General features: G+C 54.9%; 10 protein-coding genes across 10 annotated transcripts; 5 read left to right on the forward strand and 5 right to left on the reverse strand.

The window, feature by feature from the left end:
• Positions 1–811: 811 nt before the first annotated feature.
• Positions 812–1923, forward strand: N656DRAFT_790160 (lytic polysaccharide monooxygenase; the record flags this gene model as incomplete). The annotated part of the gene is made up of 7 exons (XM_064816854.1): positions 812–872; positions 949–1006; positions 1075–1138; positions 1212–1408; position 1503; positions 1549–1726; positions 1823–1923. The coding sequence occupies 7 exons, from the start codon at positions 812–814 to the stop codon at positions 1921–1923; spliced, it is 660 nt and encodes a 219-aa protein (XP_064669595.1).
• A 515-nt stretch (positions 1924–2438) lies between these two features.
• Positions 2439–10713, reverse strand: N656DRAFT_780183 (uncharacterized protein). The gene is made up of 2 exons (XM_064815329.1): positions 2822–10713; positions 2439–2741 (listed from the first exon to the last, which is right to left on the reverse strand). Exons 1-2 carry the CDS (start codon positions 10291–10293, stop codon positions 2642–2644), a joined length of 7572 nt encoding a protein of 2523 aa, XP_064669596.1. The 5' UTR covers positions 10294–10713; the 3' UTR covers positions 2439–2641.
• Positions 10714–10965: 252 nt separating this feature from the next.
• N656DRAFT_845831 (uncharacterized protein) lies at positions 10966–13644 on the forward strand. The gene has a single exon (XM_064819213.1). The coding sequence runs from the start codon at positions 11231–11233 to the stop codon at positions 13190–13192; it is 1962 nt and encodes a 653-aa protein (XP_064669597.1). The 5' UTR covers positions 10966–11230; the 3' UTR covers positions 13193–13644.
• On the reverse strand, positions 13445–13847 carry N656DRAFT_790162 (bola-like protein; the record flags this gene model as incomplete). The annotated part of the gene is made up of 2 exons (XM_064816855.1): positions 13445–13729; positions 13806–13847. The coding sequence occupies 2 exons, from the start codon at positions 13845–13847 to the stop codon at positions 13445–13447; spliced, it is 327 nt and encodes a 108-aa protein (XP_064669598.1).
• A 340-nt stretch (positions 13848–14187) lies between these two features.
• On the forward strand, positions 14188–16662 carry N656DRAFT_829813 (acetyl-CoA synthetase-like protein). The gene is made up of 3 exons (XM_064818586.1): positions 14188–14827; positions 14923–15218; positions 15288–16662. Exons 1-3 carry the CDS (start codon positions 14509–14511, stop codon positions 16503–16505), a joined length of 1833 nt encoding a protein of 610 aa, XP_064669599.1. The 5' UTR covers positions 14188–14508; the 3' UTR covers positions 16506–16662.
• N656DRAFT_780186 (eukaryotic translation initiation factor 4E) lies at positions 16549–18286 on the reverse strand. Its single transcript, XM_064815330.1, has 3 exons — positions 17692–18286; positions 17564–17635; positions 16549–17487 (listed from the first exon to the last, which is right to left on the reverse strand). Exons 1-3 carry the CDS (start codon positions 17878–17880, stop codon positions 16999–17001), a joined length of 750 nt encoding a protein of 249 aa, XP_064669600.1. The 5' UTR covers positions 17881–18286; the 3' UTR covers positions 16549–16998.
• A 287-nt stretch (positions 18287–18573) lies between these two features.
• Positions 18574–21165, forward strand: N656DRAFT_780188 (heat shock protein 70). Its single transcript, XM_064815331.1, has 5 exons — positions 18574–18683; positions 18782–18959; positions 19028–19193; positions 19253–20441; positions 20500–21165. The coding sequence occupies exons 1-5, from the start codon at positions 18641–18643 to the stop codon at positions 20766–20768; spliced, it is 1845 nt and encodes a 614-aa protein (XP_064669601.1). The 5' UTR covers positions 18574–18640; the 3' UTR covers positions 20769–21165.
• A 265-nt stretch (positions 21166–21430) lies between these two features.
• On the forward strand, positions 21431–22640 carry N656DRAFT_780192 (uncharacterized protein). The gene is made up of 2 exons (XM_064815332.1): positions 21431–21643; positions 21704–22640. Exons 1-2 carry the CDS (start codon positions 21514–21516, stop codon positions 22555–22557), a joined length of 984 nt encoding a protein of 327 aa, XP_064669602.1. The 5' UTR covers positions 21431–21513; the 3' UTR covers positions 22558–22640.
• Positions 22641–24125: 1485 nt separating this feature from the next.
• On the reverse strand, positions 24126–25154 carry N656DRAFT_790167 (uncharacterized protein; the record flags this gene model as incomplete). The annotated part of the gene is made up of 2 exons (XM_064816856.1): positions 24126–24407; positions 25065–25154. The coding sequence occupies 2 exons, from the start codon at positions 25152–25154 to the stop codon at positions 24126–24128; spliced, it is 372 nt and encodes a 123-aa protein (XP_064669603.1).
• A 1627-nt stretch (positions 25155–26781) lies between these two features.
• N656DRAFT_780195 (uncharacterized protein) lies at positions 26782–27561 on the reverse strand. The gene is made up of 2 exons (XM_064815333.1): positions 26950–27561; positions 26782–26859 (listed from the first exon to the last, which is right to left on the reverse strand). Exons 1-2 carry the CDS (start codon positions 27390–27392, stop codon positions 26802–26804), a joined length of 501 nt encoding a protein of 166 aa, XP_064669604.1. The 5' UTR covers positions 27393–27561; the 3' UTR covers positions 26782–26801.
• Positions 27562–27707: the final 146 nt, after the last annotated feature.

Raw genomic sequence — 27707 nt, forward strand, 5'->3', positions numbered from 1 at the left:
GTTGCGGGGAAGAACGGCAGCATATGAATGTTTCCGCCTTCGAGTCGGAGGCAAGCACGATCCCGCTGCATATGGTGGCCGGACATAGAGGGCCTGGCGGAGGTTGGGCGGACGAGGTCATGACAGGCAGGTAGCAGCGAATCGCTGCAGCCCAGTGCAACCAGGGGAGCAAACCGTTCCTTCCAGCGTTATGAATCCTACGGTGCAAGGCAACTACATTACTGGTTTACCCCCTTCAAACTTGACGGTTGTCATTGTAACGGCATATTACAAGTTGGGCTATTAGTACTGCTCAGTTGAAAGCTTCGACCTAACCAACTGCCGAACTTCCCTACCTTACTATATGTGAGCAGCATCTCTTACCCGCCTCCTTGGAAGCCTCTGTCGTTCACTACTACACCGTAAATGGTTTCTACACCCCATGACACGCACCGAGCAACATCGATGCCCAGATTCGGGCAATGTTATCAGCGGCAGTAGACCATCAGCAGAGCCGTCACTCGAGGAGCACCAAGGCTGCAACTTCGGAGACATGCCCGATATTAACTTCCATCCAGTTCTCATGGTCGCCAATCATCAATGCCAGCCCTTCATTTGCCTGCACAGCTGGCACAGTTCATGGCATTTCAAAGCGTACCAACACTTTAACGACTCGCGAGTCGCGACGCGGTTGTGACGCTCTGAACCTACCTCGAGCATACTTATACTCAGCATAAACCCGGTGGAGGGCCGACTGGATCTGGAACTCTCCAACTCTCCAGTCAAGAGCTAAAGACATATCGCATCCACGTCACTGCATAGCCTGGTCACCATGAGACCGTATTTGGCGGCACTTCTGAGCGCCGTACTCATCCCAGGCGCACTCGGCCATCGTACGTTGAGAGTTGTGGCCCAAGAGTACTGCTGCAGATGGAATCAGAACTACTGACACAGGTGCCTTTCTTCAAGAGGTACACGGGATCCTCCTTGTGAACGGCACAGCGTCACGGGAATGGCAATATGTCCGGTATATGCCCGACAACCTGCCCATGCCTCCATCTCTGCTTCATGTACGCTAACCAACGGCGAACGCAGTGACGTGAAGTCCGCCTGGGTCCTCGCTCCAGGTGAATTTGAGGGAAGCGAGTACCACAAGTCGGTTCCCCAAAATGACATTGACAGCACCAATATTACCTGTGGCAGGGACGCGTTTGATTTCGCCGCCCACGGAGACGGCCGATGTCCTAGCCGGGTCCGAGGTCGGCTTCAAGGTTTCGTGGGCCGCCCAGGGAAATCCAGGCTTTTGGCATCCGGGCCCTGTCCAAATCTACATGTCGCGCGCACCCAAGGACGATCTGGCGAGCTACCGGGGTGACGGGGACTGGTTCAAGATTGCATATGGCGGGCCCGCTAACAACACAAACTGGCTGTACTGAGCTAAGACCGAGGTCAGTTTTGCTTCCCTGCATCCCCCTAATTCAGCTTGTGGCTGCCAGATAAGACGAAGATGTCGCTAACCAGAGGGTAAAATTAGGTCTGGTACTATAGTCCAACTTCACCATCCCCAAGACTACGCCGCCGGGCAAGTACTTGCTTCGAATCGAGCAATTCATGCCTCTCCCGGACATGTATAATTGGACGGCCCAGTGGTACATCAACTGCGCCCACGTGAACATTATCGGCCCCGGCGGAGGCACCCCGACGGGATTCGCCAGATTCCCAGGCACATATGAGCAGAAAGACCCAGGTGAGCAACCGCGGAGATCCCCATTATGATACGTCATGCATGATTAGAACGAGTGATGGAAGTATATACTAAATTGTTTTCCTTTCCATTCATCAGGAATCACAATCACAACGGACTTGTTCGCCGATGGCGGAGTTACGGATGGGTTGGGGTTGCTAGAATATAAGCCTCCGGGGCCTGCCGTGTGGGAAGGCTAAATCAGCCGCAGATTGCCCAACCTAGTCAGGGTTTGAGGCCTTCAATTTCCAAAGAAGTTTCTCCTCGATGATATTTGGATATTCTAGGTACTAAGGCATACGGAAAAGGTACCAAGTGTTTAAGTGTGCTCATGTGCTGAATGTCTTCCATATAAGCGTCAACGAAGGCGCGCACTGCAACATAGTGGCAGTTGGGATCGCTCTCGCTCCTCTAGATCCGCGTGCTTTCACTTGGCTGTGCTTGCCACTGATTGCGATTAGTATGTACTTAATTACGGTCCCTAGGGGCACAAGCCTTGGTATAGCCGTATCTATTCCCGCCGCCTCGGCGCACTTGCTCGGAGCTTGGCTGCCGATCGACAGTTCAGGGGTTGCCGTGCCGGTAAATCGGGGATATCCGAGGCTATCGGTCGACAACTGAGACAAGCAATGCCATAAGAGGCGTAGGGATTACAAATTGCCATGAAGGGAGTTATGCTTCGTACATATCCAGCAAATCCCATGTCGACCAGAGAAGTAGTTATGCACCAGATAAATTCTTCGCACGATGCCCCGAAGTCATTTATATGTATATCCCATACACCTCAACTCCAAGCTCCATTGGTGCAATTGAACTCATATAACCCCAAGAAACTTACCGCCCCGCCATGCAAACCCACCAAGAAATGTATATCCCTTTCACCCTTCCCGTAACTATGCACAGGTTCACTGCCATCCATCATGATTCGCCTTCGAACCTAGGCTTTGGCGTTGCAGGCGTGTTCGGAGGGAGCCTGTTCCCAAAAACGTGCCAGCAGTTGGGGGCTTGGAGAATGTACCTGTTAACAGCAGAGAAAAAGGCTGTCAGCAACTGAACTACTCGTTCCAAAAAAGGACGTTGTTTTCAAGAAACACATACCTCGCCATTGCCTCCCTGAACCGGCTCTTGTACTCCTTTGGACTAGTCACGGTCGGTCTGTTTCTGCCACCCCCGGCAAAGCCACGGTTCTTGATCCAGCTCTCGAGCTGTTTATCCCACGTGTACGTCCGTATGCAGTCAATGATGCCCACGACGAGCTCCTTCTTGACCTCGTCGACAGCCACCATCAGCGAGTAGTCCATGACTTCCTTCCGCGCCAGAAACAGCGTGTCGTTGAACACGGACGCCCGCAGCAGCCGCTTCGAGTGTTCCCGCGCAAACAGCGGCGATTCGTAAATGTACTCGACCATGTTCTCGTCCAGGAGCACCTCGTCCTGCTCACCCGTCGATTGGATCTTGCGGTTGCGCATCGAGCCCTTGAGATCAAACGTGCGGCTCGGTGACCGGTCGTAAAACAGATTTTCCATGACCAGGAGGTCCAACTTAATCTCCGTGTTGGTGATCGGGTTCTTGATGATGATGCGGAAGAAGCCGAGCATCTTGGCGATCACCGACGGTAGGTCGTGGAAGAGCGCCTCGGCCATTATGCTAAAATAGTCGGGTGCAAAGTTAAGGAAAGAAGTCGTCTCGCTCAGCGATAATGACTTCAGCACGAACCGGTCATCCAATGTCTTGAGGAAGACCGACTTTGTCTTGCCTCCCTTGGAATCCCACTTTAGACAGCGGGACAGAGACTCAACGAAGCGGTCCGCCACTCCAACCTTGCGCCGAAGCGCATCGAACTGCTCGGCAAAGAAGATTTTGCACATCATCCGCGCCGAGCCATCGGTGAACTGGTACTTCACATGCGTCCCGGTCGATCGGAGCAGGCTCTTTTCAAGCTCCTCTTCATCAAAGCCCGCCGTCGCCGCGTCCCATCCCTGCGAATCCTTCATTTCTAGGCCACCGTCGCTGCTGGCCTCTGCGTCTCGTTGGTTTGATATTTTCCACTTTTGGCGGATGTCGGCCAATTTGGACTTGTAATCCTCCGAGCTCAATGCGAACGCTACGAGCGAGCTAGGCTCGTCCTCCCTGATAATCACATCCGAGTCAAGGAGGATGTGATCCGTTACGTTGATGGGATACTCGAGCTGAGGCCATCCACTAGCAGACCGCTCGGCCCAGAAGTTGGTCAGCATTGCCATGAGGCTCTTCTTCTGGTGTTTCGGAAGCTCTTCCGGAATCTCCTCGCTTGGCTCCAGGGATGCGGCAATCTCCTTGACATCGGGCAAAATGTCATCGAGAGTGAGCGCAGAATTGTCAGCATCGCTTCCGGCACCTTCATCTTCCGACCCGGCACGGCTTTCAAGCCGGGTTTCTTCCGTCTCCGTCTCGGCGATCGCCTCTTCGAACTGCGATGTTTGTGAGGGAGGTTCCCGTGGTGAGCGGGCTTCTGTCTCCGCCTGTTTGACCAGCCCCTCTTCGGCTGAGGCGTCTGGTGCGTTGGGCATGTCGCCGGGATGCCTGCCTGCTGCATCTCTATCAAGAGAATGTTCCTCATCCCGCTGTCCCGCTTCCTCGACAGCCTGATTCACGTCCTTGTACACTTCTACTATGGTCTTGGTGGAAGAGCGCGGCAGGAAGGCTCGAGTGTGGTGCATCTTGGCAGCACGCTGCTTGCGGTCCTTCATCCTTTCCTTTTCGAATTCGCGGCTTAGCTGCTCAAAGTGACGTGCGAGCGTCGAGACTTTGGATTCCCTCTTGTGGACGTAGCGTGGAATGCCAGAAGGTCCTGCCTTACGATGACTCTTCAGGGCCCCCAGGCCGATGCGGTCCGAAAACTTCTTTTCGCCAGTTGGTTTTTGCGTTTCACCTGCTGCCGAGTCTTGAGTCTTTTGTTCCTTGAGCAACTTGCCAATGGCTGATTGCCGTGGCAATAGCCCTGGCTGAGACACGGTACGAACCAGGGGTGGCGATACAGCCGTCCCAGCCCGACGGGGAAAGGCACGGTCTGGGGTAGGTCTTGGGGTATCGTTGACACTCTCGCCGCCAGAAGCCGAGCCGGCAATATCGCTAGATGAAACCCGCTGTTCACGACGCAATTGCTCCACTTTTTCTGTTAATGATGGTCGGGTCGCAGTGGGAGACGGTATTGCGCTAGCTTGTCCGGCGAGCGATGGGGCTGCAGTAGGATCAGAGGCACTTGCTGGCTGTACCAACGACGGCTGCTCTGTTCGCGGTTTGACCTCTTCCAACCCGGAATCTGAAGCAGGTAGAACGCTCTTCGCCATGCTCGGCGAGCTTAGGTTCGCTATTTCGAGCGGCTCTACCCTCTCCGTAGTTTCCTTGGGCGGGCTTACTTCAGCCTCCCTGAGTACCGGGTCAGGCTCCACCACGGGGGCAAGACTTGTCACCTGTGGCTGGCTGAAATCGGACGACTCTGATGACTGAGAGGGCTTCTCGCCGCCTTCGGAGAGCCCCAGCGGGGTAGTCGCCGGTGTGGACTTCTCTTCCGCCTCCGATGCGACGGATGCGGTCCCATCGGTGCCCGGCAGCGACTCCTTTGACCCGTGATCTGAGAACATTTTCTTCAATTGCATGATGGTTAGCTGACGGACATCCTTGTCGGAGAGGAACTCGGCTTCGAACGCTGCAAAAGCAGCGTCCCAGTCCGTCACTTTCTGAAGCATTTCGCGGATAACGGCGTTGAGCGGAATGACCTCATAGTACTTTGAATTCATGTATGCCTCTTGAAGGATACGGATGAGCTCCGGTTGGTCTTCCTGCGCCTTTTTGGTGAGTCGCTCGAGTTCAGCCCTGCAGGCCTCGGCTTTTTCTGGGAGCACGCTATCGATCCGGATGCTCTTAAGCCTGGCCCTGACCGAATTTATGAAACGGTTCCAGCGGTCCTCAATCTTGGTGAAGATGTCATTCTTGAGCTTCAGGTCAATGTCGACTTTCCAGGTAATCCTTGGCCTTGGCACAATGATCTCGTAGAGGTCGATAGGGTCGTAGTGCACTCTAACGGCGATATCGCGGTACAAGTAGTAGAAAAACCGGATGTGGTCCTTTTTGTGATCGTGCGGGCACTCCGATTGAGGGTTGAGTCGGAGACCTTGGCTCCAGAAGGACAATTCGAGGTACTTGCCGAAGGAGTACTTCCAGGTGCTCACCGACATGGGCATAAGTCCGAAATGCTTCTTGCAAAGCTTGCAGTAATTCCACATACAAATGCCGGTAGCATCCTTGTCTCCGTTGTTCTCTTGGGGTTTCTCTGGGAAAGTCTCAGGCCACGCCGGCGACGTCTCCAGTATGATGGTGAGGCGGGCGTTGTCATGGACATAGGTGCGGTGATGCTCGTGCATCTTGCGGTCACAGCCGTTCGAGTGGCATACCAACTCGGCACTCTCGCAAATGTCCTCTATGTATTGACCCAAAGTGCAGTCCGGATCCATGTTTCCGCTAAGGTCGGGATGTTCGTTGTAGAATTCGATGGCAACCAGAGTCGGCTCAGAGCATGGAATCTTTGTAGCGGTGCAAGTGACTGAATACAAGACAACAATGTTCTGGTGGGAGTAGGGGTCAAAGAGGTCAAGGCTGCCCTGGATGTAGTTTTCCCACTGCCTCGACTGCGTCTGATAGTTGTGTAAAGCCTTATCGTACTCGGCATCGTGGACAGCATGGAGAACCTCCATGATCTGCCGCGGAGCTTTTTGCCCAATCGCGTGCACCATCTCCGGTCTGATCAACTGAAAACGCTGCGACTTGAGTTTCTCACTCTCATCGGGGTCTTCCACAATCGCCTGATCGCGAAGACGCCGCAGGTACACCAGACGCCTTTCCTGCTCTCGAGCCTTCATGAGGAGATATGGCTGCGTAAACTTGACAAACGGCGAGGCAGATAAAATTCTAGTCTCGTACTTTGCAACCATGTCGCTGTAGAAAGTTGGCATAGGTATGTCCTCAGGCACATGGACGTGAGAATGAGACTCATGGAGCGATATCAGTCTCTGCACCGGCTCGGCCATCTGCTCAGTAGGAGGCTCAACAGATGGCCCAACACTGGGCTCGGCAGCAGTCTTAGAAGGCTCATCAGCAACAGGCTCATTGGACGACGCAGCCAACGGCTCCGCACTGGGTTCGGGAATCTCTGGAGCGGCAGGCTGCTCCGAGTCAAGGGTCTCACTACAGCTGGTTTGCGGAAGTAGGCCGGTCTCTGTGCTTTGGCGTGTTACGAAAATCGTAGGACGGCTGCTTGCTGGGTCCTGAACACCGCTAGGTGACAGCTGAAGACCATTGACTGAGTGTTGTCTTGGAGACGGCGTCGACGGCAATGCGCGATCGATTTCTGAAGGAATCTGAACGAACTCGTCGCGTAGCAGACAAGATTCTAGTTTCAGGTTGTAGACAACATAGACCATGAACTCGGTGATTCGCTTCACGCGGGAAAGAATTTTGGTCGAGGCGCCACGAAGAACAATTGTGCAGCCGCGGTCTTTCGGGCAACCAGATATGAAAATGTATGTCTTCTTTTTGCCCCTGATCTCGTTATTCACAAATGTCTTGACCTCGAAGCTCTCGCTCATGCCGACCCGAGCCCCTAGGCTGAGCATGTCCATCGAAGAGATGACGGGCATGTCTGCGATCCGCGAGACGGCTTCAATGACGGACGGTTTGACATTGTACACGACGGCAACATTTGCTTCCGAGAGGTACTGCAGAGCCACCCCGGCGACGCTTTTTTCGACCAACAAGACATGGGGCTCCAGGCTAAGAATCCGGTTAACGACCATCCTCAGGTACTCCTTTTCCTGCTCGATGACCGGCTGCAAGCTCATAAAGTGCTGCTCTGGATGGCGCTGATATTCGAGAGGAAAAGTGATAATGACGATCCTGGGATTGCGGATCTTGCGTGGCATGTTCTTTAGAGCGAGGTTTTTGGTGAAGACAACCCCGTGCACATAGACGCTATCACCCGGCTTTCCGCCTGGAATTTTCTTAAGCTTGACCCAGTGTCGGATGTCCATGTCATCGCCGTTGCGAATGTCGGGGTCGACGTCATCGGCACATCTATCCAGTATGGGGATCAGAGCCTTTTCCCAGCTCGCTGGATTGGGAACACCAGCGTCCTCTAGCAACTGATAGAAAAGTTTCTTCACATGTTGCATGCTCGCGGGATTCAAGCCCGGCTCGGCCGACTTCCCTTCGCGTATTGAGTCACTCCGCCTCAATCCGGGGGCATCAATGGTGCTGTCGAATATGGAGAGCGTGTCAGCCGAGGCAGATGGGCCTTTGAGGACGGCAGACTTGGGCCGCGGCGAACGCAAATGATGCCCGCTAATGCTCGCAATGCTGAGGTTCCTACGCCTCGGTGGCCGCGCGTGCATGGGCAAATTCTGCAACCCGCCGACTTCCTCGTGGCCGCGGCTTGCATAGCTGAGTCCGCTGAGGCTCTTGTCGCCCTGACGGAATCGATGCTTCCTGCCAGCGCTCAAGTATGTGCCGAAGCTTGACCTATCTGACTCGGGGTTTGCTAGGATGCTGTCGCCGTTGATAGTGCCGGCGATGCTGCCCATTTGCTCGTCGGCGCTCGATTCATCAGACATGTAAGCTGCTAGCTCCGGGTCAATGATGTTGTCGGCATGGAAGGCATTGGCGTTGGACTTCCTTCCCAAATCATCCCCGGCTGGCATACGGAATGGGGCTCTACCATCGGCAGGAGCCTTGAGCCTTGTCAGAAGGTTGTGCTTGGAATGATGTCGATGGTGGCCCGAAGATTGCGGGCGACTTGTACCGAGCGACTTGAGCGACCGCGACGAGGCCGGCCTGCTGAGCTGCGGCATTTCGATCTCCAACACAGCTGAATTCCGGTTGCTGTCTCCAACCCTTCGAGTCGCCGGGATCGCCATCATCGGGGTAATCGCGGTCCTGTTGTCATCTGCCTGCTCCGTCCGCTCCGACACACTTCTCTCGTCGTCGGCTCGCGGCTTAGCGGCGATGGCCACGTGTTTAGGTTGACTAGCACGGAAGATTGCAGGGAGGTATGATTCATCGGCAGAGTCGTCTGAACCGCTGTCGTAGCGACGGTTGATGACGCTCAGACAGGTCTTGCACACGCGCAAGGACCCCTGAACGCCAAATTTTTGGCCGGAAATGTTGGAGGTGCACTTTGAATCAAAAATGCAGCCGCATGTCCGGCAATGATGTTTGCGTCGAAAAGCATTGAAAGGCGTGCCGCAGAGGAAACACTCCTTGCAAGTTTCATCCGCCATCCAGAATTTCTTGCTCATCACCTGCTGCCGCATCCGCTCCAGCCTCGCGCTTACTATCCCGGGAGCTCCTTCGTTACCAGTCGTCCCGGGGATCCTCGGAATGCCAGACTGTAACTTCTGTGGCTGTTCGGTGTGCGCAAAAGAGTCATGGTGCACAGAGCTGTGGGCTGAGGTGCTGATGGGACTCGCTTCAGCAGTGCCGGGCTCCATCGACGAGGATCTCGAACGACCACCGCCCTTGGAGAACGTGATTCGATCAATCACCGCCGGTTTTCGCATGGTTTCGGTGGGGTTGAGCCGTGACGAAGAAGAGGACGAAGCACGCGCTTCCGCTGAGGCCTGGACCGGGCTTCGAGGTGTGTCGCTGCTCCCGTCCACGCTGGGCGCGTCCTCCCTCCTACTTCGACTCTGAAGAACAAGACGGTCAGCTGTGGCCAGGCCGTCTAAGCTTACATTGCCGGAGAGACTGGGGCTTGATGTTGCGTCGGTGGGTTTGCTTATGCTTCTGCGGCCTGTGCTGCGCCCGGGGCGATCCTCGACACGAACCGCCACTCCACGTGCAGCATCCATATCCATACGGCCCTGTGCGGTTACCGGCGCAATAGCGGCATCTGCCGTGGTTGGCGCTGTTGTTTTGGCAATCTTCGGCAGGTTCTGGACGCTGGAGGATGCAGTTTTTGGGGCAGATAGTGTCGTGACCGAGGACGCCTTGGACGACTGCAAGCCATGCAATTGGGACTCAACCGCCGCGGCACCAGACGATGAGAGTCTCGACGCCGGGACGTCCGAGGACAGGGCTGAATCGAGGGTCGAAGCCGTGGCACCGCTTTCTCCCCTTGGAAGAGGGGAGGACACTTTGGAGGCGCTGGCAGCCGCGGTGGAACTCTTTCTGGGCGCGGTATCTTGGCCGTCGGCGCCATCTGCATCTTGAGCAGGACCCTTTCCGACAGCGCCGACGGCTTCCTTGAAGCGCGTATACAAGCCACTTAGACCCTGCTGAACGATATCGCCCGCTGTTGTCTTACTCTCGGACGTTGGCAACGAGCCCGGGGGAGCGGTGAAGTCGTTGAACGTGGTAAGCGCGTCCGACTGGCTGGCCGATGTGTGAATCTTGTCGAGCGCAAGAGCGAGCTGATCCTTGTCGACATGTGACGAAACGGACAGCGATGCTGCCGAATCGCGGCGGAAGCGGGGCGATAAAGGCGATGGGGGAACGGAAGGGCCTATGGAAGGCTGTCGGAGACCGTTGGCGTTGGCCATGCCGTCGATCCTCGGGTTAGAGCGACGAACTAGTGTCTTGCAAGGCGGCAGGATTAATAGAAGCGATCGTCATACTTTATCGCAGGTTGAATCTACAGCAGCACGAGGACTAGTTCTATGCCGGATTTCGCCGCAGCACCACGAGCAAAATAGTAGAATACCGGGTTTGACAGGAGCTGGATGGTGGTGACTTCTAACGGCCGTTGATGGGTGATGGTGTCGACGAACGGTGAGTCAAGTGTGCTTTGGACGACGCAAGTCGACTGCAAATTCCAGGGTCGTCTAAGAACATCTCCAACGGGACGTCTCGGTCGGGCTTGGCTTAGGAATGCTGTTGCTCACATTCGCCAAAGGTCTTCAGGATTCTGTTGGTGCCGTGATTGTTGACCCTCAGTCATCGGCTCAGCAGGAGCCAGGCACAGCCATGGCAAAAGGCGGGATGTCGTCAACCGGCAGGCAATTGGTACGTTGTGGGTACTTGTATACGTACTGTACATACATCCCTAGGTCAGGTAATTACAACCAATATAACTTCAGTTACATAAGATAAATACTCCAACGTTTCAGAGTTACATATAAGTGACATTACGTCCGTAGTCCAATACTGGATCACAACCAACTATCCAGAATTACGAAGTACCTCCGTACTGTGTAGTGTCATGTGACCTGGCGTCGAGCTCCGCTCTTTGTGAGTCGCGCTCCACGAATTTCCCAACGCGAACTCTACTCTCCGCATCTCGAAGGCCCCAAGAGCAAGGTCGAAACCATCCTAATATACACGACTGCAACCATTAAATTGAATTGCAATTCCCGCTAAGCAGATCTCTTCCTGGAAGCTGTTCAATCCGAATCCCTCAACATTGAGTTTGATCCTTTCATGATATCTTAGCCAAGGCACACGACGGTAATTTACATACCTCTCGACGCGTTTGCCGTTATGGAGCAGCCAACCGATTCGGTGGTCTGGTCTCCTCCTAAGCTTGTTGATAAAGCGAAAATCAAGCGGCTTTATTTTCAGCGTCGCTCAAGCCAACGTAAATCGTTGGACCGCCGGGATGCTTGGACTCCAATAAATGGCATCCCAAATATACCGCCGGAGATCCTGGAAGATGCGAGGAAGCGCAATCTGGAAAGGTCCCAGCTCACTCCCCAAACTGAGGGAAAAGGGTCCTTCCGAGCTTCATCTCCGGCGCCACATGGCGACAAGGAAAGCGCGCCTGATAACCCCGCCTCCGAAGCAGACCGAGAAAGTGATGCAGAAGAAGAGGACTCGGGACCAGGAACGCAAATTTCATGGCCGTCATCGCCTTCACAGCATTACAGGCGTCCTAGCCCGCCAGGGGAGGTTGCTAGTCTATCCTTGCCAACGAAAGCACCTTCCCGTCCTAGGTCCACAGCTGTATCTCGGTTTGCGTACATGAACAACTGTCCCTCGAGCAGTACTCCCTGCTCCGACATAGAACTAGAGGTCGAAGTACCTGGAGCCGTTACAGACATCCTGGAGCCAGTCAACTCAGAGACGGCCACTGTCCTTGAGCCCACCCCACCTTCGGCCCAGATTATACCATGTAGCTTGACTGGTCAGACCAGCCCGGTGCGGACTCCTGGAGCGAAGCGTCGCCGACTCATGAAGCGCCCTGCTGGACTGTTTCAGACCCCGGGGCTTGTTGGTCGGAGGCCGGCTGCTGGGCCACCAGCTATCGGAGCTGACAAGACTGACACATTCCTGCGGTCTCAATCGCCGAGCCCGATCATCGCCTCAACACCTCCGGTTGTCAAAACCCCGTTGCCGCTACCTGTGAAAGAGGGACACTCGCTCGCGGCAAAGAACAAGTTAGATGCTAGTGCGGCCGTCGCACGGAACACCGCTCCCCAGGTCTCTAAGTACTCTCAAGGCGAGCTTCTGCTGAACAGTGCTTCTTCGCAGGATCCCTTCGCCGCATTCAAGGCCGCATATCCGGAGTACGACGGAGACCTGCACGATTACGTCCGGGGGATCATGTGTATTTCTCGACTTGGCAAGAAGAGGGCTCTCTCCCCTTTCTTGTACGACGACTTTCTTCGCGTATTCTCTGGTGACTATATAGATTATGTCGCTAGTCTGAATGGCGAAGAACGCGCGCTTACCGCCATCCAATGGTACAACGAGAATGTGCCGAGGCCTCTCTACACCAAAGAAATTCTCAGCGTGGGTAAGATCGGAGACATCCTGGATCACTATGCAGACCAAGTCAGAGTCATCCAGCAGAGTCTTGAGATGTTCACTGAGATCGTTGAGGCTTGGGGGTATCCCACGACATCAAGAGAGAGACAACGCCAACATTCTGCTGGCCATTATACATCAGAGTCGTCATCTGCAACTTTCAAATCTGAAATCCGCCACGCCCGGACATCTTCTGACACGACTCGGGTAGCCGAAGTATCGCGGCCACTGGAAGATCAATACACGACAGCCGATGATAATCTGTCAAGACTCGCTCCTGCTAGGCTATCAGACAGGGCGGTTCCCAGGTCTATCAACACGAGAAAGAATACAGAGCCCGTACTTAGCTCGCCGCAGAACCAGGCTAGGTTCCCATCGTCGACAATCGAGCAGACTCGAGCTCCGCGGATACCAGAAACCAGAACATTCGGTCGTGTGGAATCCCCATGGCTGGCCAGCGGCATGCCCAGCGCTACGCTCACCCAAACAAGCAATCCGGAAAGCATAGCCGAACCAACACGCAAGCGCAGGTTAAAACTTTCTGATCAACCTGGCGCAACCTTTAAGAAGCCGAAAAAGGCCAAGAAGGATCTGGCAATGCGGGATGAAGATACCCGGATCAAGAACTTCCTCACCAGGCACAAGATTGCCCAGAGCTCTGCGCCTAGGAGCTCTGCAGCATCAAAAGACATATAGAGGGTTGGAAGGAATGTTAGTTTCGGTGTAGCGTTAGTGCTGGAACAGACTGCGAGATGGAAGCCACGGTCTGTGAAGAGGGCAGCGGAAGAAGAGGATTGCTTCCGGATGACTAGAGAGCGGAGTAATGAGAAAACTGAAGGATAATTAGCACCTTACTGTTACATTGCACTGCTTGCTCCAATCAAAGGGTATCCCATTCAATCCGCAAACTTTCGGCCGTCCCGACAGCCTTCCTCAAGGCAGCGAGGCTCATTCGGCACCAGCCTCTTGGGCGCGCCGCTGTTCCTCCTCTTGGGGTGTCATGGTGCGCAACTGCAGCGCATGGATCCCACCCTCTCGGGCCAGTTCATCTTTGAGTAGGGAATAGACAAGACGGTGGCGCGCTGGCTGCATCTTTGACTGGAAGGCCTCTGACGTGATGACTAGCCGGAAGTGCGTCTCTTTTGACGTGACGCCTTGCATGGCCTGGTGGTGAGCATGCAGATGCGAGTCGTTGTATATCTCCAGAGTGGTAGGCTGAAGCGCGGTAGTGAGCTGGGACGATGCACATCAGCTTCCTCTTCACGACAGCCAGGCTGCTCAGCATCGATAGGGACCAAGAAATTTATACCTTCTCCCTGATTGAGTCTTCGATCGGAGTCTGCGACGTCATGGTGGACAGCAGCCTTCTATTAGTGGCTCCGGCAAGGCCAAACGCAGTTCGTCGCAACATAGGCGATGGTCTTAGAGTTGTGCGACGCTGTAACGGATGTTGAGTCGAGGCGAATCGGAGGGGTGGTAAGGTGCTTGGGTGTCGGCAAGCACAGCGGGGGGAGTCAAAACACCGGCCGAAGAACGTGGGGAAGTGAAGCATCCGGCCCAATGAAACGGTGCCGTTTACCAGATCTCGGGGCCCAGTGTTGTTGATGCTGCAGGGCCGAGCAGGGCTCGTGCTTCTGGTGGGACAGGTCCTGGAAGTCCCCACAGTCGGCTCCACCTTAGCAACCTACGCTCATCGGTCGACACACACGGCAACTTTGGCCCCCTAAGAAAGTATTCCTCGAGTGCGTAAAAAACAATGCCCGTTCGTCATCCCGCCCACTCACCAAACCCATGCTCCACCAACAGGATTGGGAAACTCCATCTGCCGGACAAAGAAGTAGGATGCGCCGGGTTCGGCATCAGGCAATCTCGCTGTTGCCGGACCGAGCCCGCTTGCCCCCGTCCCACTCCCGCTACTTCTACTTTTAGTACATTTTAAAGATTGAAACTTTAAAACGGAACGATTTCCTCCCTGGGTTACGCCCTGCCGTTTCGGCACACCCCGCCTCCCAATGACCTTTGCCCTCGTCTTCGGCAGGAGGCTAAGTAACCGCTTACCCGCTGCTCTAGCTCCTGTCCTCTCGCAGTGTAGCTTGTCTGGTGTGAGAATGGCATCCACGCTGCCACGGCTGCCCGTGTTCGAGGCAATTGCCCGTCATGACCCGGACTCGACCGTCGTCATCCACTCCAACAGCGGGCGCCGGTTCCGCTATGGCCAGCTGCTGGGAGACGTCTGCAAGGTCCGGAACCGCTTGTACGACGCTGCCGGCAGTAGTCAGATCGACGGGGAGCGCATTGCTTTCCTTGTCGAAAACAGTTACGACTATGTGGGTAAGCCGAGTCACACATACTCTCGCGCAAACCTCCCCTTATCTTGGGCTGCCATATCCTCATACTGGCAACAGACTGACCCTCCGCTATTCAAGTGACCCTGCTGGCCATCCTTGCGGCAAAATCCATTGCAGTGCCCTTGTCTCCAGCATTCCCTGCGCCTGAGCTGCAGTACATTCTGAACCACAGCGAGGCGCTGATGCTGCTATCATCTGCCAAATTCGCTACGAAGGCGCAGGAAGTGTTGAAGACGGAGCTGGATGTTGAGCCCACATATCTTCAACTAAGCAAATTCCAAGGAGATGGCGCCCACGAGCAGATGGCCCTGGAAAGGACGGGATCTGACTCGGCGGGAATGATGCTCTACACATCTGGCACCACCAATCGGCCGGTAAGAATACCCTCTGTCTCTGTACCTGACCTTATCCCCCAATCATAGTCTGAACCCCTTTATTTTTAGAAAGGCGTCCTCTTGCCCCAGTCCGTCATGACGGCGCAGGCTCGCTCTCTGCTGCAAGCGTGGGAATACTCGTCATCGGACCACCTCCTCCATGTCCTTCCGCTACACCACATTCACGGAACCATCAACGCCATTTTCACCCCTCTTTTCGCCGGTAGCACGATCGAGTTCCTGTTCCCCTTCAACGCAGACGCCGTGTGGCGGCGATTCGCCGCCCCTTTCCTTACCCCCGACCAGACGTACAGCCATGCCGAGTCCCGCGACAAAAAGATCACCTTCTTCACCGCAGTACCCACCATCTACTCCCGCCTCCTCTCCGCCCACAAGAATCTAGCCCCAGACATGCAAAGCGCCACCCGCACCGCCATCAGCCCCGCCAACCTCCGTCTCGCCATCTCAGGCTCCGCCGCCCTCCCAACCCCTATCAAGCGCGCCTGGTCCGACCTGAGCGGGGGGAACGTCCTCCTGGAGCGCTTCGGCATGACCGAGGTAGGCATGGCGTTGAGCTGCGGGCTCGACGTGGCCGACCGCGTGGACGGGTCGGTCGGGTGGCCTCTCCCGGGGGTCGAGGCGCGGCTGGTGGACCTGGACACGCACACCGTCATCGAGCGTGGCCAAGAGCGGGATCCCACAACGGGCCGCGAGCGCGTCGGCGAGATCCAGCTGCGCGGCGCCACCATCTTCGCCGAGTACTGGCGCAACCCGGAGGCCACGGCGCGCGAGTTTGTCGACTCCAAGGACGGCCGCGGGCAGTGGTTCAAGACGGGCGACGTGGCCGTGCGCAGGCCCGTCGAGGGCGCCGGCAAGAGCAACCTCCCCAGCCAGCGCGACTGGGCGCGTGGCGATATGTACTTCATCCTGGGGCGGCGCAGCGCCGACATCATCAAGAGCGGAGGGGAGAAGGTGTCGGCGCTCGAGGTGGAGCGCGAGATGCTCGCGCTGCCCCAGGTCGCCGAGGTGGCGGTGCTGGCGGTGCCGAGCGGCAAGTGGGGGCAAAAGGTGGGCGCCGTGGTCATCCTCGACCGCGACAACTTGCCCGAGGGCAAGTGGACGCCTCTCGAGATGCGGCGGGCGCTCAAGGGCCGGTTGGCAAACTACAAGATACCCCAGGTGCTCAAGGTGGTGGACCATATACCCCGGAATGCCATGGGCAAAATAAATAAGAAGACGCTGGTCAAGGAGGTCTTTCAAGACGAGTTTAGTGGGGATGAGCTGTAAAAAGGGGGGCGTCCAAAACAACATTGTACTCGGCCTGTTTCGGTCTTGGGCAAGGAAGTAATCAAATAGATCGGATGGGCAGGCACACCGTTTAGACCGGTGGTGTAGATTGTGTACATTAGCATGTGTAGACCCGGGAAGATACCTCAGTTGATTGGCATGTTTTCTGAGTGATCAAAACCATACCGGCACATTGAATTCGGCCAGACGCCATTTTTTGTTCATCAATGATACCTTACATGGAAGAATTCACAGCGTGCCGGCAACCAGAAAGCCCTTCTCCACGCCCAAAGCCCAGAGAACTCCAAAGGAAAATTCATGGAGAAAATCTAGTAATGAAACGTCCCATATTCATAACATGAGCCTCCCAATGCCCTGCAAGCGGTGCTATTGTGTAGATAAAAGAGTATCAAAACCTAAGCACCAATGCAAGAGTGTCATAAAAAATGGGAGGCCAAGCCAAAGTACCGAGTGTCGCGGGCGAGGGCACGGCCTAGACGACCATCTTGGCCTTTGCGCGGGTACTGCCGCTGTGGGCGCTGTCGGTGTGACCCGAGAACTCGAGCATCTCATTCGGTGGGAGTTTGAGAACGGCCTTGAACCGACGACCGATGGCCATCAGAATCTCCTTGCCCTTCTCGGCGGAGCGGCCCTTGCCACCCGCAATGTCACCATCCCCGCGGCCGGGGATATGCCGGCCTGTGGTGCGAGTCCAGACGCCGATACGGTAGAAAGCCTTGCGCACGTTGACAACCACACCCATCACCTCACCATCTTCTTCGTCCTCCAAGGTCTCGCCGATGGCAGCGAGCATGGTGTGCAGCCAAAGCTCGTCGATGTTCACGGACCGTTTGTCCTTGAACTGATACGACCACTTGCCGCCATGCTTGTTCTGGGGGTCCTCCCACTCCGGCCGCACACCTTCCTTGAACAGATGGTAGTCGGACTTGAGGGCGAGATCGGACACGGGTGCAATGTTGTTCTATTGTCCGGGGAGGAGTTAGCTGAGAGCCGCGATGACGGGTACATCTCGGGTAATGTCTTTTCGGGCGACGTACATAGACACCCCAGAATTCCTCGACGGATTCAAATGTGATAACCTCCTTCAGCAAGTCGTTCCAGTTGTCGCCCTGTAAAGGTAGTCAGCACGAAAAGTTGCGGACCATGCGACCCAGTCTAAACTAACCTTGCCGCTAGCGGGCTTGGTGAACCAGAGCGTCCACCGGTTGGAGAGAGGGTGCTTGACATTGAAATTGTCTTTGTCGTGGAAGACGGTGATAGTTTTGCCAGAGTCCTCAGACGTAGCTCCGTCTGCATTGTTTTCACCGCCGGGCGAGACGGGAATGGTGGTGAGGTCGACTTGCTCCTCCGACATGTTGGCGTTCAAAGCTAGCAGTGGTGATTTGTGACCAGCTGGTGGGGTGTGACGACAATGCGCCACTAGAGGTGTAGGTCTGGGTTGAGATAACACTCAAATACGTCAAAAATGTGTGGTTTTGTAGTGTTCCCAGTGCTTGCGCAAGTATTAGGAGGAGCCACAGCGGCTTTCGCAATGAATGCGACTCCGGTTGTGCCTTCTCGGGTGTGAATTGGGAGAGGAGGGGGGCTAAATGGACGACGGAAGGATCGATTTGTTGCCTGTTTGCTGAATATCAGTTTTTGGGCAACTGCAGGTCGAGCGCTTGTTGAATGGAAGGATGACCTTGCTCCAGGCAAAGTCCGTGGTCTATATTCTGAGAGGATGAGGTAAGGTACGTTTGGCAAAGGTTTTGTTTGGTCTTGCTGAAAATCTCACGATCGCACAACCTGCGACTGCAGTGCCTCCACCAACTCCTTGTCCAGCTTGGTTTAAGCGTAGCGCACTGACCAGGTCCACAAGGTGTAGTCACGTGAATGGTCACGATAAAGCTGATAAGATAATCATGTGGCTTATCGGGGCCCGTGCTAGCAGGTGGGGAAGGAGGCGGCTAGTCGAAACTAATGAAGGGAAAAAAAAGTTCACCGCATTTGAAAATTTCGAAATTTTAAAACCGACATCGTCCAGCCAGCCCCACGTCGAATCGGCTCTCCCCTCTTCCCGCCAGATTCACCTCAACCTCTAAACCTTCCGACCATATCAACACCCTTCTTTCACTATGGCGGACGGAGTCTACGATGGTGCCATTGGCATCGATCTCGGTAATTATCCCCATGCGGTCGTTCGAATCCAAAAAAATTTGCTTGAGAAGCTCTGAAGAATCCGGGCGCATTTGCTGACAATACGCTGCGATGTTCAGGCACCACCTACTCTTGCGTTGCCAACTACGACGGCAACAATGTCGAGATCATTGCCAACGAGCAGGGGAGCTTTACCACTCCCTCGTTCGTCTCCTTCACGGAGAACGAGCGGTTGATTGGCGAGGCCGCCAAGAACCAGGCCGCCATGAACCCGGCGAACACTGTGTTCGATGTCAAGTAAGCCTTCGCTATGCTTTCGCCTTTGTACTTTTATGCGGCAGCCAGCTAACCGTTCTTTCATCTAGGCGCTTGATCGGCCGTCGCTTTGATGACCCCACCGTCAAGAAGGACATGGAGTCGTGGCCCTTCAAGGTCGTTGATGACGATGGCAACCCGAAGGTCGAGGTTGAGTACCTGGGCAGCAAGCACACTTTCTCGCCCCAGGAGATCTCAGCCATGGTTTTGACCAAGGTTCGTTGTTGCGACAGAAGATAAATCGTCTGGTTGAACACTAACAATTCGCAATACAGATGAAGGAGATTGCCGAGGTCAAGCTTGGCAAGAAGGTTGAGAAGGCCGTCATTACTGTTCCGGCCTACTTCAACGACAACCAGCGTCAGGCTACCAAGGATGCCGGTGCCATTGCTGGCCTCAACGTTCTGCGCATCATCAATGAGCCTACAGCTGCCGCCATTGCGTATGGTCTTGGCTCTGGGAAGTCTAACAAGGAAAGGAACGTCCTTATCTACGATCTCGGTGGCGGTACTTTTGATGTCTCGCTTCTGAACATCCAGGGTGGTGTCTTCACCGTCAAGGCCACCGCTGGTGATACCCACCTGGGTGGTCAAGACTTCGATACCAACCTCCTCGACCACTGCAAGAAGGAGTTCACGAGGAAAACCAAGAAAGATCTCTCGGGTGACGCCCGTGCTCTGAGGAGGTTGAGAACCGCTTGCGAGCGCGCCAAGCGGACTCTGTCTAGCGGTGCCCAGACCACCATTGAGATTGACTCTCTCTTTGATGGCGAGGACTTCAACATGCAGATCACGCGTGCTCGTTTTGAGGACCTGAACGCCAAGGCTTTCTCGGGCACTCTGGAGCCTGTTGCCCAGGTTCTCAAGGATGCCGCCATCGAGAAGAGCCAGGTAGACGAGATCGTTCTTGTCGGCGGTTCTACTCGTATTCCTCGCATTCAGAAGCTTCTGAGCGAGTTCTTCGACGGCAAGAAGCTTGAGAAGAGCATCAACCCTGATGAGGCCGTTGCCTATGGTGCTGCCGTGCAAGCCGGTATCCTTTCCGGCAAGGCCACTTCGGCCGACACCTCGGACCTCCTTCTCTTGGATGTCGTCCCTCTCTCCCTGGGTGTTGCTATGGAAGGCAACATCTTCGCTCCCGTTGTCCCCCGTGGCCAAACTGTTCCCACCATCAAGAAGAGGACATTCACCACGGTTGCCGACAACCAGCAGACCGTTCAGTTCCCTGTATACCAGGGTGAGCGTGTCAACTGCGAGGACAACACTTCCCTGGGTGAATTCACCCTTGCTCCTATCCCCCCCATGAAGGCTGGTGAGCCTGTCCTTGAGGTTGTCTTCGAGGTCGACGTCAACGGTATCCTGAAGGTTACCGCCACGGAGAAGACATCCGGCCGCAGCGCCAACATTACCATCTCTAACTCGGTTGGCAAGCTCTCGTCGTCTGAGATTGAGAACATGATCAGCGGTAAGTCGCAATTCATGCGGTATTTGAATAACAAAGGCGAAATGCTGACTTCTTCCAGACGCCGAGAAGTTCAAGAGCAACGACGAGGCCTTCAGCAAGCGGTTTGAGGCCAAGCAACAGCTCGAGTCTTACATTTCGCGGGTCGAGGAGATCCTTTCTGACCCCATCAGGTCGCTCAAGATCAAGCGTGGCCAGAAGGAGAAGATCGAGCAGTCGCTCAGCGACGCCATGGGTCAGCTCGAGCTCGAGGATTCGACGGCCGAGGACCTGAAGAAGCGGGAGCTCGACCTCAAGAGGCAGGTAACCAAGGCCATGTCGTCACGGTAAACGGCTAGGTTGGCGCTCGAAGGGTTATTAACCTTCGCACATGTACTTGGCGCAATTGGGGGAGGTTACGAAGCCACGGTCTGGGTGCGGCCGGCATACTGCGGGCAGCGACATGCGGTATGATGGGAGGCGTCTTATATCTCGTCTGGTAAAGCGGGACCAAAAAGTTAGATGGGATCTATCTGGGCTCAACCTGCGTTTCGCTGGGAGCTATCTTCGGGAAGAGAAGGTGTGTAAAGATTGCAACGACTGGGACTTTTTCCTCTTGATTCTCACGACCCGAATGCTCTTTGGCGTACTACATGTAGACTTGGGAGGTTATTCAAAACGCATGGCATACTCCACGTGGATCCAGAATTGAGTTGAGCAAATGTGATTCTTGAGCAACTTCTTTGCGCCTGTTTTGGTACTGTTGCATGTTGATGTGGGTATCTGTCTACATACTCCGTCCACTCGAGTTACTGTACTGCTCTACTTCGTAAGCCGGGTTTATTATGTATGTGGAGCTGCTACAAGGCCTCACCGGGATACCACAGAACCCTCGCTGACAACAAGCGGGCAACAACCCTAACCCTAGCATGTGCCTATCCAGTGTCGCCTCACCCCCTCAGTGCGCGAAGAGCTGGACTCAACTTGATTGCATCTCTGCATGGTCTTGAGTCTTGAAATATCAGTATCCTCGCCAGCTGCAAAGTCAAGCAGCATAAAACTGATTTCCATTCAACCAAGATACAGATCCAAGAAAATGAATTCTCAGAGATTCGATTACTTCTTTGATCTCCCGCCCGAGTTACGCGAGCAGATCCTCTCATACCTCTGTATCGTTCCCGGCGGCGTCGTCGTTGGGCCAGATGTCAACGAATGGAACGACTTTGCTGCTGCCATGAGCCTCGGTGCTTTTGCAGAGTACTACGCCACAGTTGCAACCACATTACCTGGCAATAATCATTTAGCCGCGACTCTGCCACGCGGCGACGCTGGTCGAGGGCGAAACGAGGGTAGATCTAAGGCCCAGTCAAAATCAAACCCGAGACCGCCCGTCAACTTATTCCTCGCCTCGCCCGTGCTCTACCGCGAAGCCGGCGACCTCTACTACGGCCGTAACGTCTTCCACCTCAACCTGGCGACTGGGGCGTCTTGGGCGCGGAAGCGCCGCATGCGTCGACTGCCGCGCCACCATCGCTCGAACAGCAGCAGCGGCAGCGGCAGCGGCAGCATGATTGTGGGGTATAGCTCGGAGTTTGGCTTAACCGTGACTCGGTCGCCAGTCATGAGGCTGCTGACCGAGCCCGACGCGGCCGCCGCCCGGTGCAGAATCGCCAGCGTCGTCTGCCATCTCGTGCGGTTCGGAGAGCAGGCGCAGGGATATCTGGTCCCCGCGCTGGGGGACATGGCGCTGGTGGGGAGGCTGAGGAGGGTACGGGTTGATTTGCTCGGGGCGCCGCCAGGTTTAAGAGGAGGAGGAGGAGGAAATGAAGGGCTGATGAAGAAAGCTGACTTGGGTGGGAATCCAGCGCTGAGGTCGCTGTTGGTGCTGCTGGCGGACCCGGACCTGGAGAAGGCCGAGTTGAGAGTCCCCAAGCGGTTCCATGCAGGTTTCTGGTGTCGGTTTCACCACCCTTTGGAAGGGGAGGAAAGCTGCGCCATGATGAGGGGCTGTCAAGGCGAGGGAGAGGTCGGGTCGGGGGACCGCTTCGGGGAGTTCCTCAAGGTGGACATCCGCAAGCTGGCAGAGGCCTGTGGCGCGCAAGGGCCTGAGTTCAGCATCAAAAAGGTGGGCTGTGACTGAAGGTCTGTTGTAATGATCTACTCCGTATATACCACGCGGTTGTATGTACACCAATCCCGCAGCGAAGTAAGAAATAGAATGGCATAGATGGATGGCCAAATTGGTCGCCCGGGCATCAATGCGACGGATAATAATGCCAAGACGGGACCACAGCCGAGATCAGATCTGCCAAGGCCCCTGGCGCGGACAACCGACAAGCGGGACAAATGCCTCTAGAAGGACCTGATTCCGTTGATGGAGGTCATTTCTCACTCACAGCTCGATGTTCCTGAAGCCTCAAGGAGTGTGAGAGTTTCCAAGAATTCGAAGCGGATGCTCTGCAGTATTCTTCTACCTTATATATCGCTTTGACGCCGTAATTCTATACGCCCCTCAAACCATGCATTTGCCATAACTTATGACAGTGGAATGGTTGAGAGAAGTTGATAAATTACCAACCCGGAAACTTGAGAGGTAAGACGGGCATGTGAGATGAGACTGGCTCACATAACAATTTTTGCTTCATCTGCTTGTTATATTCTCGATCTTTTCCCATTGTTCATCTTCTGTCCCAATGCTGATTCGCCCACATCTTGCCCTTCCCTCACTCAGGCAGATGCCCAGCACGCCATCTCTATGCTTGTGTCCGCCTTCCGCCTTGGCTTGCATACCGGACACCCTCTCTGAAGAGTTGCCGTCGATCTACAATTCCGCACATAGTAGTCAAAACAGAAACGGCGTATGAATCTCCGAATCTTGGCCTTCGGCATACGTCGTGAGGCCTTGATCGTGGAGACGCTTTCGTTCACACGCACTCTTCTCTCAGGTTCTCAGTTAGTCCAACTAGTATAGCTTTCTGTGGTGTACGTGAGCCTCCCCGCACTTCAAGCAACATTATGTATGTACATGCACTCTCTCGCAGAGATGGGGGTACGATCTGCGAGCGTATTGGTGCATCTGAGGAGAAGACTTGGCTTGAGATGAGCCAACAGCCGCCAGTGACGATCCGCTACTGGTCGCGGTACCTTGGAAAACTCCTCATGCCCACGACATGTTTGCTCCGGCAGCACACCACCATCTCCTGGAATACCGTTTTGTCCTGTACACAAGTGCTTACGGGGCAACACATCCTGTTTCCGCTATCTCCAGCCCATCTACCCCTCACTTCTCGCAAAATCGTCGTAGCGTAAAGCCGTTGTGTCACTACTGAGACCAAAAGCGAAACAAAAACATCCTTGTCCAAGAGTCTGTGTCTCTGCCCACCATCCTAAAACGACGCCATCTGACGGGACTAAGCTGATACCAAACTAGAGCCCCCACGCAGACAAGCTCATACACAACTTTTTCGTGAGAAAACAGGCAAAACCGGTGATATGAGCTCGCTTCAGACTAAAACACGCGAGATAAATGCATTCTTCTGGTAGTTCCATCTCATTCATATCTGGGCGCAGAGAACCCATGATTTTGATCTCAAGCCATCACGACAGCGATAGCATGAGATGATAGAATAGGGAGACAAGGGCTAAATAAGAAAGAGGCAGAAAGGCCGGGTCGTCTGGCGGCGGCAACCGGTCGGGTGCTTCTTTTGCTTACTCGACTGCGACTTCGTGGAAGTCGTCCTTGTGGTCGTCCTGATGTTCACCCCAGTGGACAGGTCCGAGCTTGAGGAAGCGGAGCCGGCTCTTGGACGCGTCGCTGCTGAGGCTAGAGGTGCGGCGCTTCAGGGCGTCGGCGTTATCTTCGCCGTCCTGCTTCGCAACACTGGCGAGCGCCTCGGCCGTAAGAGGCTGCTGGGCTCTTTGGGTGCGAGGGTACGAGTCCGACATGTTGGGCGCCAGTGACAGGAATGTAGAGGGCCGGCGTTGGGCAATCTGCGGGGGCGGAACCCTCGGCTCGCTCAGCTCCTGGGCTGTTGATACCGTCGACATTGTGGTTGGAAAGACTAGTGTTCTCGCTCAAGCTCGTTGCTAGGGAGTATTATTCCTTCGGGTTTCAGAAGGAGCAGAAGCAGGGTAAGAGATTTTGGAGCTAATGTTTGGCTTGAAAGTGGCCTGGTGAGAGAGAAGAGGACAGATCAACAGGCCCGAGCAAACTGGGCTCGGAGGTTAGCCTTAAGTACTTTTGCTAGTCGGGAAGGAACCCAATGCTCATCTTTCCTTTCCTTGGCCCGCTTCGTGCTCCGCCAAGAGTTGCTCATGAGGGCCCTCGAAATTAGCAGCCTGTCTCACGGCGGAGCACTATCAAACGCAGCGGGGGTCGCGCTTTCCATGATTGGATTCAATGACGGAGACGCACACCAGCATTTCTGGGCGATAGGCCACCACACGTGGGCTCGCAATTGGCCTGACGGAGCGGGAAGGAATTGGGAGGGGTTAAGAAGCGCAGGCGGTCAACATAATGCCTTTGCTATCCGCTGTGCGTGCACCATCCTCTGTACCATGGGAACCGGAAACACGCTCGACAAGTCGGCGCAAGTAGATGGTGGAATGGTGGAATGATGGATGCTGAAGCTAAACGACGAAATAAACTTCGATACATGGAATATGCGAAATATGTGGAGCAAGTTCGCGGCTCTGTCGCGTGCCCTGGTTTATTTCCTCTCTCCCGGGACCGATCATGACATGACGTCGGGCCCTCTGTCGCCGTTGATTGGATCCCCGGCAGTCGCGCGAAGATATCTCGGAGCATCCGCAGCTGCCAGTCGACGCCGCCGCCCAGATTATTTAACGCTGGATGCGGGGCGCGGGGAATCCCAGCAAACGTCTCCCGTCACTTGGAGTCCGTAGATTCGATGGAAATCTTGGTTAATGGCATTATTGGCGCATATAGCCAAGCGTGCACTAATGGGATGGAAACATCGCATCTTTGAGTTCTCGACTCACCCTGGTGATTGTCCCAATTGATCCCAGCTCCCGAGGCTAACCGCAGTGTCGCAAGTCGCAACACCACTTTCGATACGGAGTAATCCCTGGTAAATCATTCCGATGCTGGCGCGATGCCATGCATTGTTCCCAAAGTATGTCTGTACTGTACGTTGTCAGCTGTCCGCAGATCTTCGTCTAGAAATCCCGCTGACCACCACCCCTAGAGTCGGCGCTCTCCCAGGCGTGGGAGCTAGACGCTGGCAATCAGGGTACAGTACATTGAAAAAGTAAAATTGGATGCAGCATACATGCGTGATTGAGGCTACCGCCATCCCCAGCTACTCAAGTGGCTTGTGGCGGCCGAGACAGGTAATGAAACTGAGATATCACGCCGAGCCTGACCACGTCAAGGAGAAGGAGCACCACCCACCAAGGAGCTTGCTATATCATATCAATATGCGATCCTGTACTCCGGTTTGTCAGGGAACCAGTGAGGTACTAATGCTGTCAGTCCGTTTCGAGCGTCGGTAAGGACTCAACGTCCTTCCTTGATGACGGTTCAATGCCTTATCAAGGATGAAGGTGGCATGACAATACTGCAAAAGGGGTACTGATCTCGGTTGGGATGTCGCCGCTGTCTGAATAGAGCAGTTGGTGATATTGAGGCCTGGAGGCGCGACCCGAAGCGAAAGGGGCAAGGCTCGGTCAAGCAATTCTGTCCGCCGGAGGTCTCCTCGCCGCACCGTGGGTGATTGCAAAAATTCCCTGCCAATGGCATCTGGATTTCAAATTGCGCTCGAAAACGGGAGATTCCCAGAGAGGGACAACCCTCAGTAGGGTGTATGTAGAGCCTTGTCTGCGAATGTAACTAGGCCGCAACTCTGGAGCATGGGGGCTAGGGCGCCACGTACCAGGTCGGTTATGGAGGTAAACGTTTGGTCGAGGGAAGACCAGAGTCCCTTGAACAACTTCAGCAGTCTTGTCGGTCTATTCGAGTGAGGATTCCGGAACCGAATTGTGTCTTCTGGCCCCGTAGACCATGCCAATGCCCGGCAAGGGAGAGGTGATGGCTCGAGTACGGGGTACAGGAGCTGCCGGACTTGAGGCGAATGCCGAGAGAGCATCTGCAGGTACCTTTGTTTGCCCTCGACAAGCAGCGTGGAGGGTGAAGCGGGAATGGCGGGACGAAAGGTGCAGGAGCGGTTAAGAGCGTGACGGCGCTTAAAGTTCTTGGCCCTGTTGGCCATGACGCCGCAACTGCCGCAACTGCCGCTCCTGGGGGAACACAAACCCGATCAAAGCTGTTGTATGTAGCTTGTGTCCAACAATGGTGGTTGTTTTCCTCCCTTTGGACCGCGCTTAACTAGGCCCTTTGTAACACCTAGGCATTGCCGGATAAGCTCAACTGCGTGGCGCCCGGTCAATCCGAGAAGGAAATGTCTTGAAAGCCGCCGGCTGCCTGTCCAGAAGGGCGGTCGTTAGAGTCACTCAGTTCGCAGTCGGGTCTGGTGGTTCGTGGCTGGTACGGCTGGATTTGTTTGGGACATACACCGAGGTCGGAGAAGAAGAACCGCGGCCGCCAAGCGTATCATTCAGCAAGACGACCGAAGTTTGATAATCGGTCCATCCATCCATCCACCACCAACCTTTTGCGACTTGATGACGGTTAGTCCGAACTGGGGGCGAAGAACTAGAGAACCTAGCCCGGTACAATACACTAGATATGCGCGGCCCGTCACGTTGTGGCGGCGCCAACACCTTCGAGAAGACGGGAGAAACATGAGAGACTTCAACTGGCAGGCGCCACCATCGGCGAAAAGATGATGAGGTCGGTAACCCCGCTACTGGGCGGAGCATGGTAATGAATGTTGCGAGCCACCTTAGTGTAAACCACGGCCAAGAGAGTGCGAACATGGAATAGGTAGTGGTACGTAGTAAGGTGGGCGTTGGGATAGAAGGCAGAGCTGGCAGGTTGACACGGATGGGCCGCATATTGGGCCGCACGAGGCTTTTCTGCTGCGTGCACCACATAGCCGTAGCGGTCCGCTAGTATTCAGTACTCTTGCATAGTAAGTAGAAGAAACGAGTCATATTGCGTTACTTTTTTCGTTTCGTACGGTGTTGTTGTATAGATGTAAGCGTGAAATATCTGAAGTCTTGGTTTTGACGGGAGTACTTTTGGCATTTTTGTCTTGAGCTGAGCGAACAGTAGGTTCCTCTAAGTTTGTACGGCGCTCGTTTCGCGGAAAGTGTCCCAACACCCAAAGCCACAAAAATTTTAATTGGTCCACACCCAGGTAGGTTTTG

This window comes from Canariomyces notabilis (assembly GCF_033297395.1).
Source record: "Canariomyces notabilis strain CBS 508.74 unplaced genomic scaffold N656scaffold_13, whole genome shotgun sequence".
In the NCBI taxonomy this organism is placed as follows: Eukaryota; Fungi; Ascomycota; class Sordariomycetes; order Sordariales; family Chaetomiaceae; genus Canariomyces; species Canariomyces notabilis.

Excerpts from the sequence above, each read along its gene's own strand:
- N656DRAFT_780183 (XM_064815329.1), bottom strand. The coding sequence starts at position 10,293 with ATGGCCAACGCCAACGGTCTCCGACAGCCTTCCATAGGCCCTTCCGTT. Across the intron at positions 2,742-2,821 it reads TTCAGGGAGGCAATGGCGAG|GTACATTCTCCAAGCCCCCA; the intron begins GTATGTGTTTCT and ends TGCTGTTAACAG.
- N656DRAFT_845831 (XM_064819213.1), top strand. The coding sequence starts at position 11,231 with ATGGAGCAGCCAACCGATTCGGTGGTCTGGTCTCCTCCTAAGCTTGTT.
- N656DRAFT_829813 (XM_064818586.1), top strand. The coding sequence starts at position 14,509 with ATGACCTTTGCCCTCGTCTTCGGCAGGAGGCTAAGTAACCGCTTACCC. Across the intron at positions 14,828-14,922 it reads AAACAGTTACGACTATGTGG|TGACCCTGCTGGCCATCCTT; the intron begins GTAAGCCGAGTC and ends CCGCTATTCAAG. Across the intron at positions 15,219-15,287 it reads CTGGCACCACCAATCGGCCG|AAAGGCGTCCTCTTGCCCCA; the intron begins GTAAGAATACCC and ends CTTTATTTTTAG.
- N656DRAFT_780186 (XM_064815330.1), bottom strand. The coding sequence starts at position 17,880 with ATGTCGGAGGAGCAAGTCGACCTCACCACCATTCCCGTCTCGCCCGGC. Across the intron at positions 17,636-17,691 it reads CCAAGCCCGCTAGCGGCAAG|GGCGACAACTGGAACGACTT; the intron begins GTTAGTTTAGAC and ends CTACCTTTACAG. Across the intron at positions 17,488-17,563 it reads AGGAATTCTGGGGTGTCTAT|AACAACATTGCACCCGTGTC; the intron begins GTACGTCGCCCG and ends CCCGGACAATAG.
- N656DRAFT_780188 (XM_064815331.1), top strand. The coding sequence starts at position 18,641 with ATGGCGGACGGAGTCTACGATGGTGCCATTGGCATCGATCTCG. Across the intron at positions 19,194-19,252 it reads CAGCCATGGTTTTGACCAAG|ATGAAGGAGATTGCCGAGGT; the intron begins GTTCGTTGTTGC and ends TTCGCAATACAG. Across the intron at positions 20,442-20,499 it reads GATTGAGAACATGATCAGCG|ACGCCGAGAAGTTCAAGAGC; the intron begins GTAAGTCGCAAT and ends GACTTCTTCCAG.
- N656DRAFT_780192 (XM_064815332.1), top strand. The coding sequence starts at position 21,514 with ATGAATTCTCAGAGATTCGATTACTTCTTTGATCTCCCGCCCGAGTTA. Across the intron at positions 21,644-21,703 it reads CAACGAATGGAACGACTTTG|CTGGCAATAATCATTTAGCC; the intron begins CTGCTGCCATGA and ends CAACCACATTAC.
- N656DRAFT_780195 (XM_064815333.1), bottom strand. The coding sequence starts at position 27,392 with ATGCGGCCCATCCGTGTCAACCTGCCAGCTCTGCCTTCTATCCCAACG. Across the intron at positions 26,860-26,949 it reads TCTTCTTCTCCGACCTCGGT|GCAGCCGGCGGCTTTCAAGA; the intron begins GTATGTCCCAAA and ends CCTTCTGGACAG.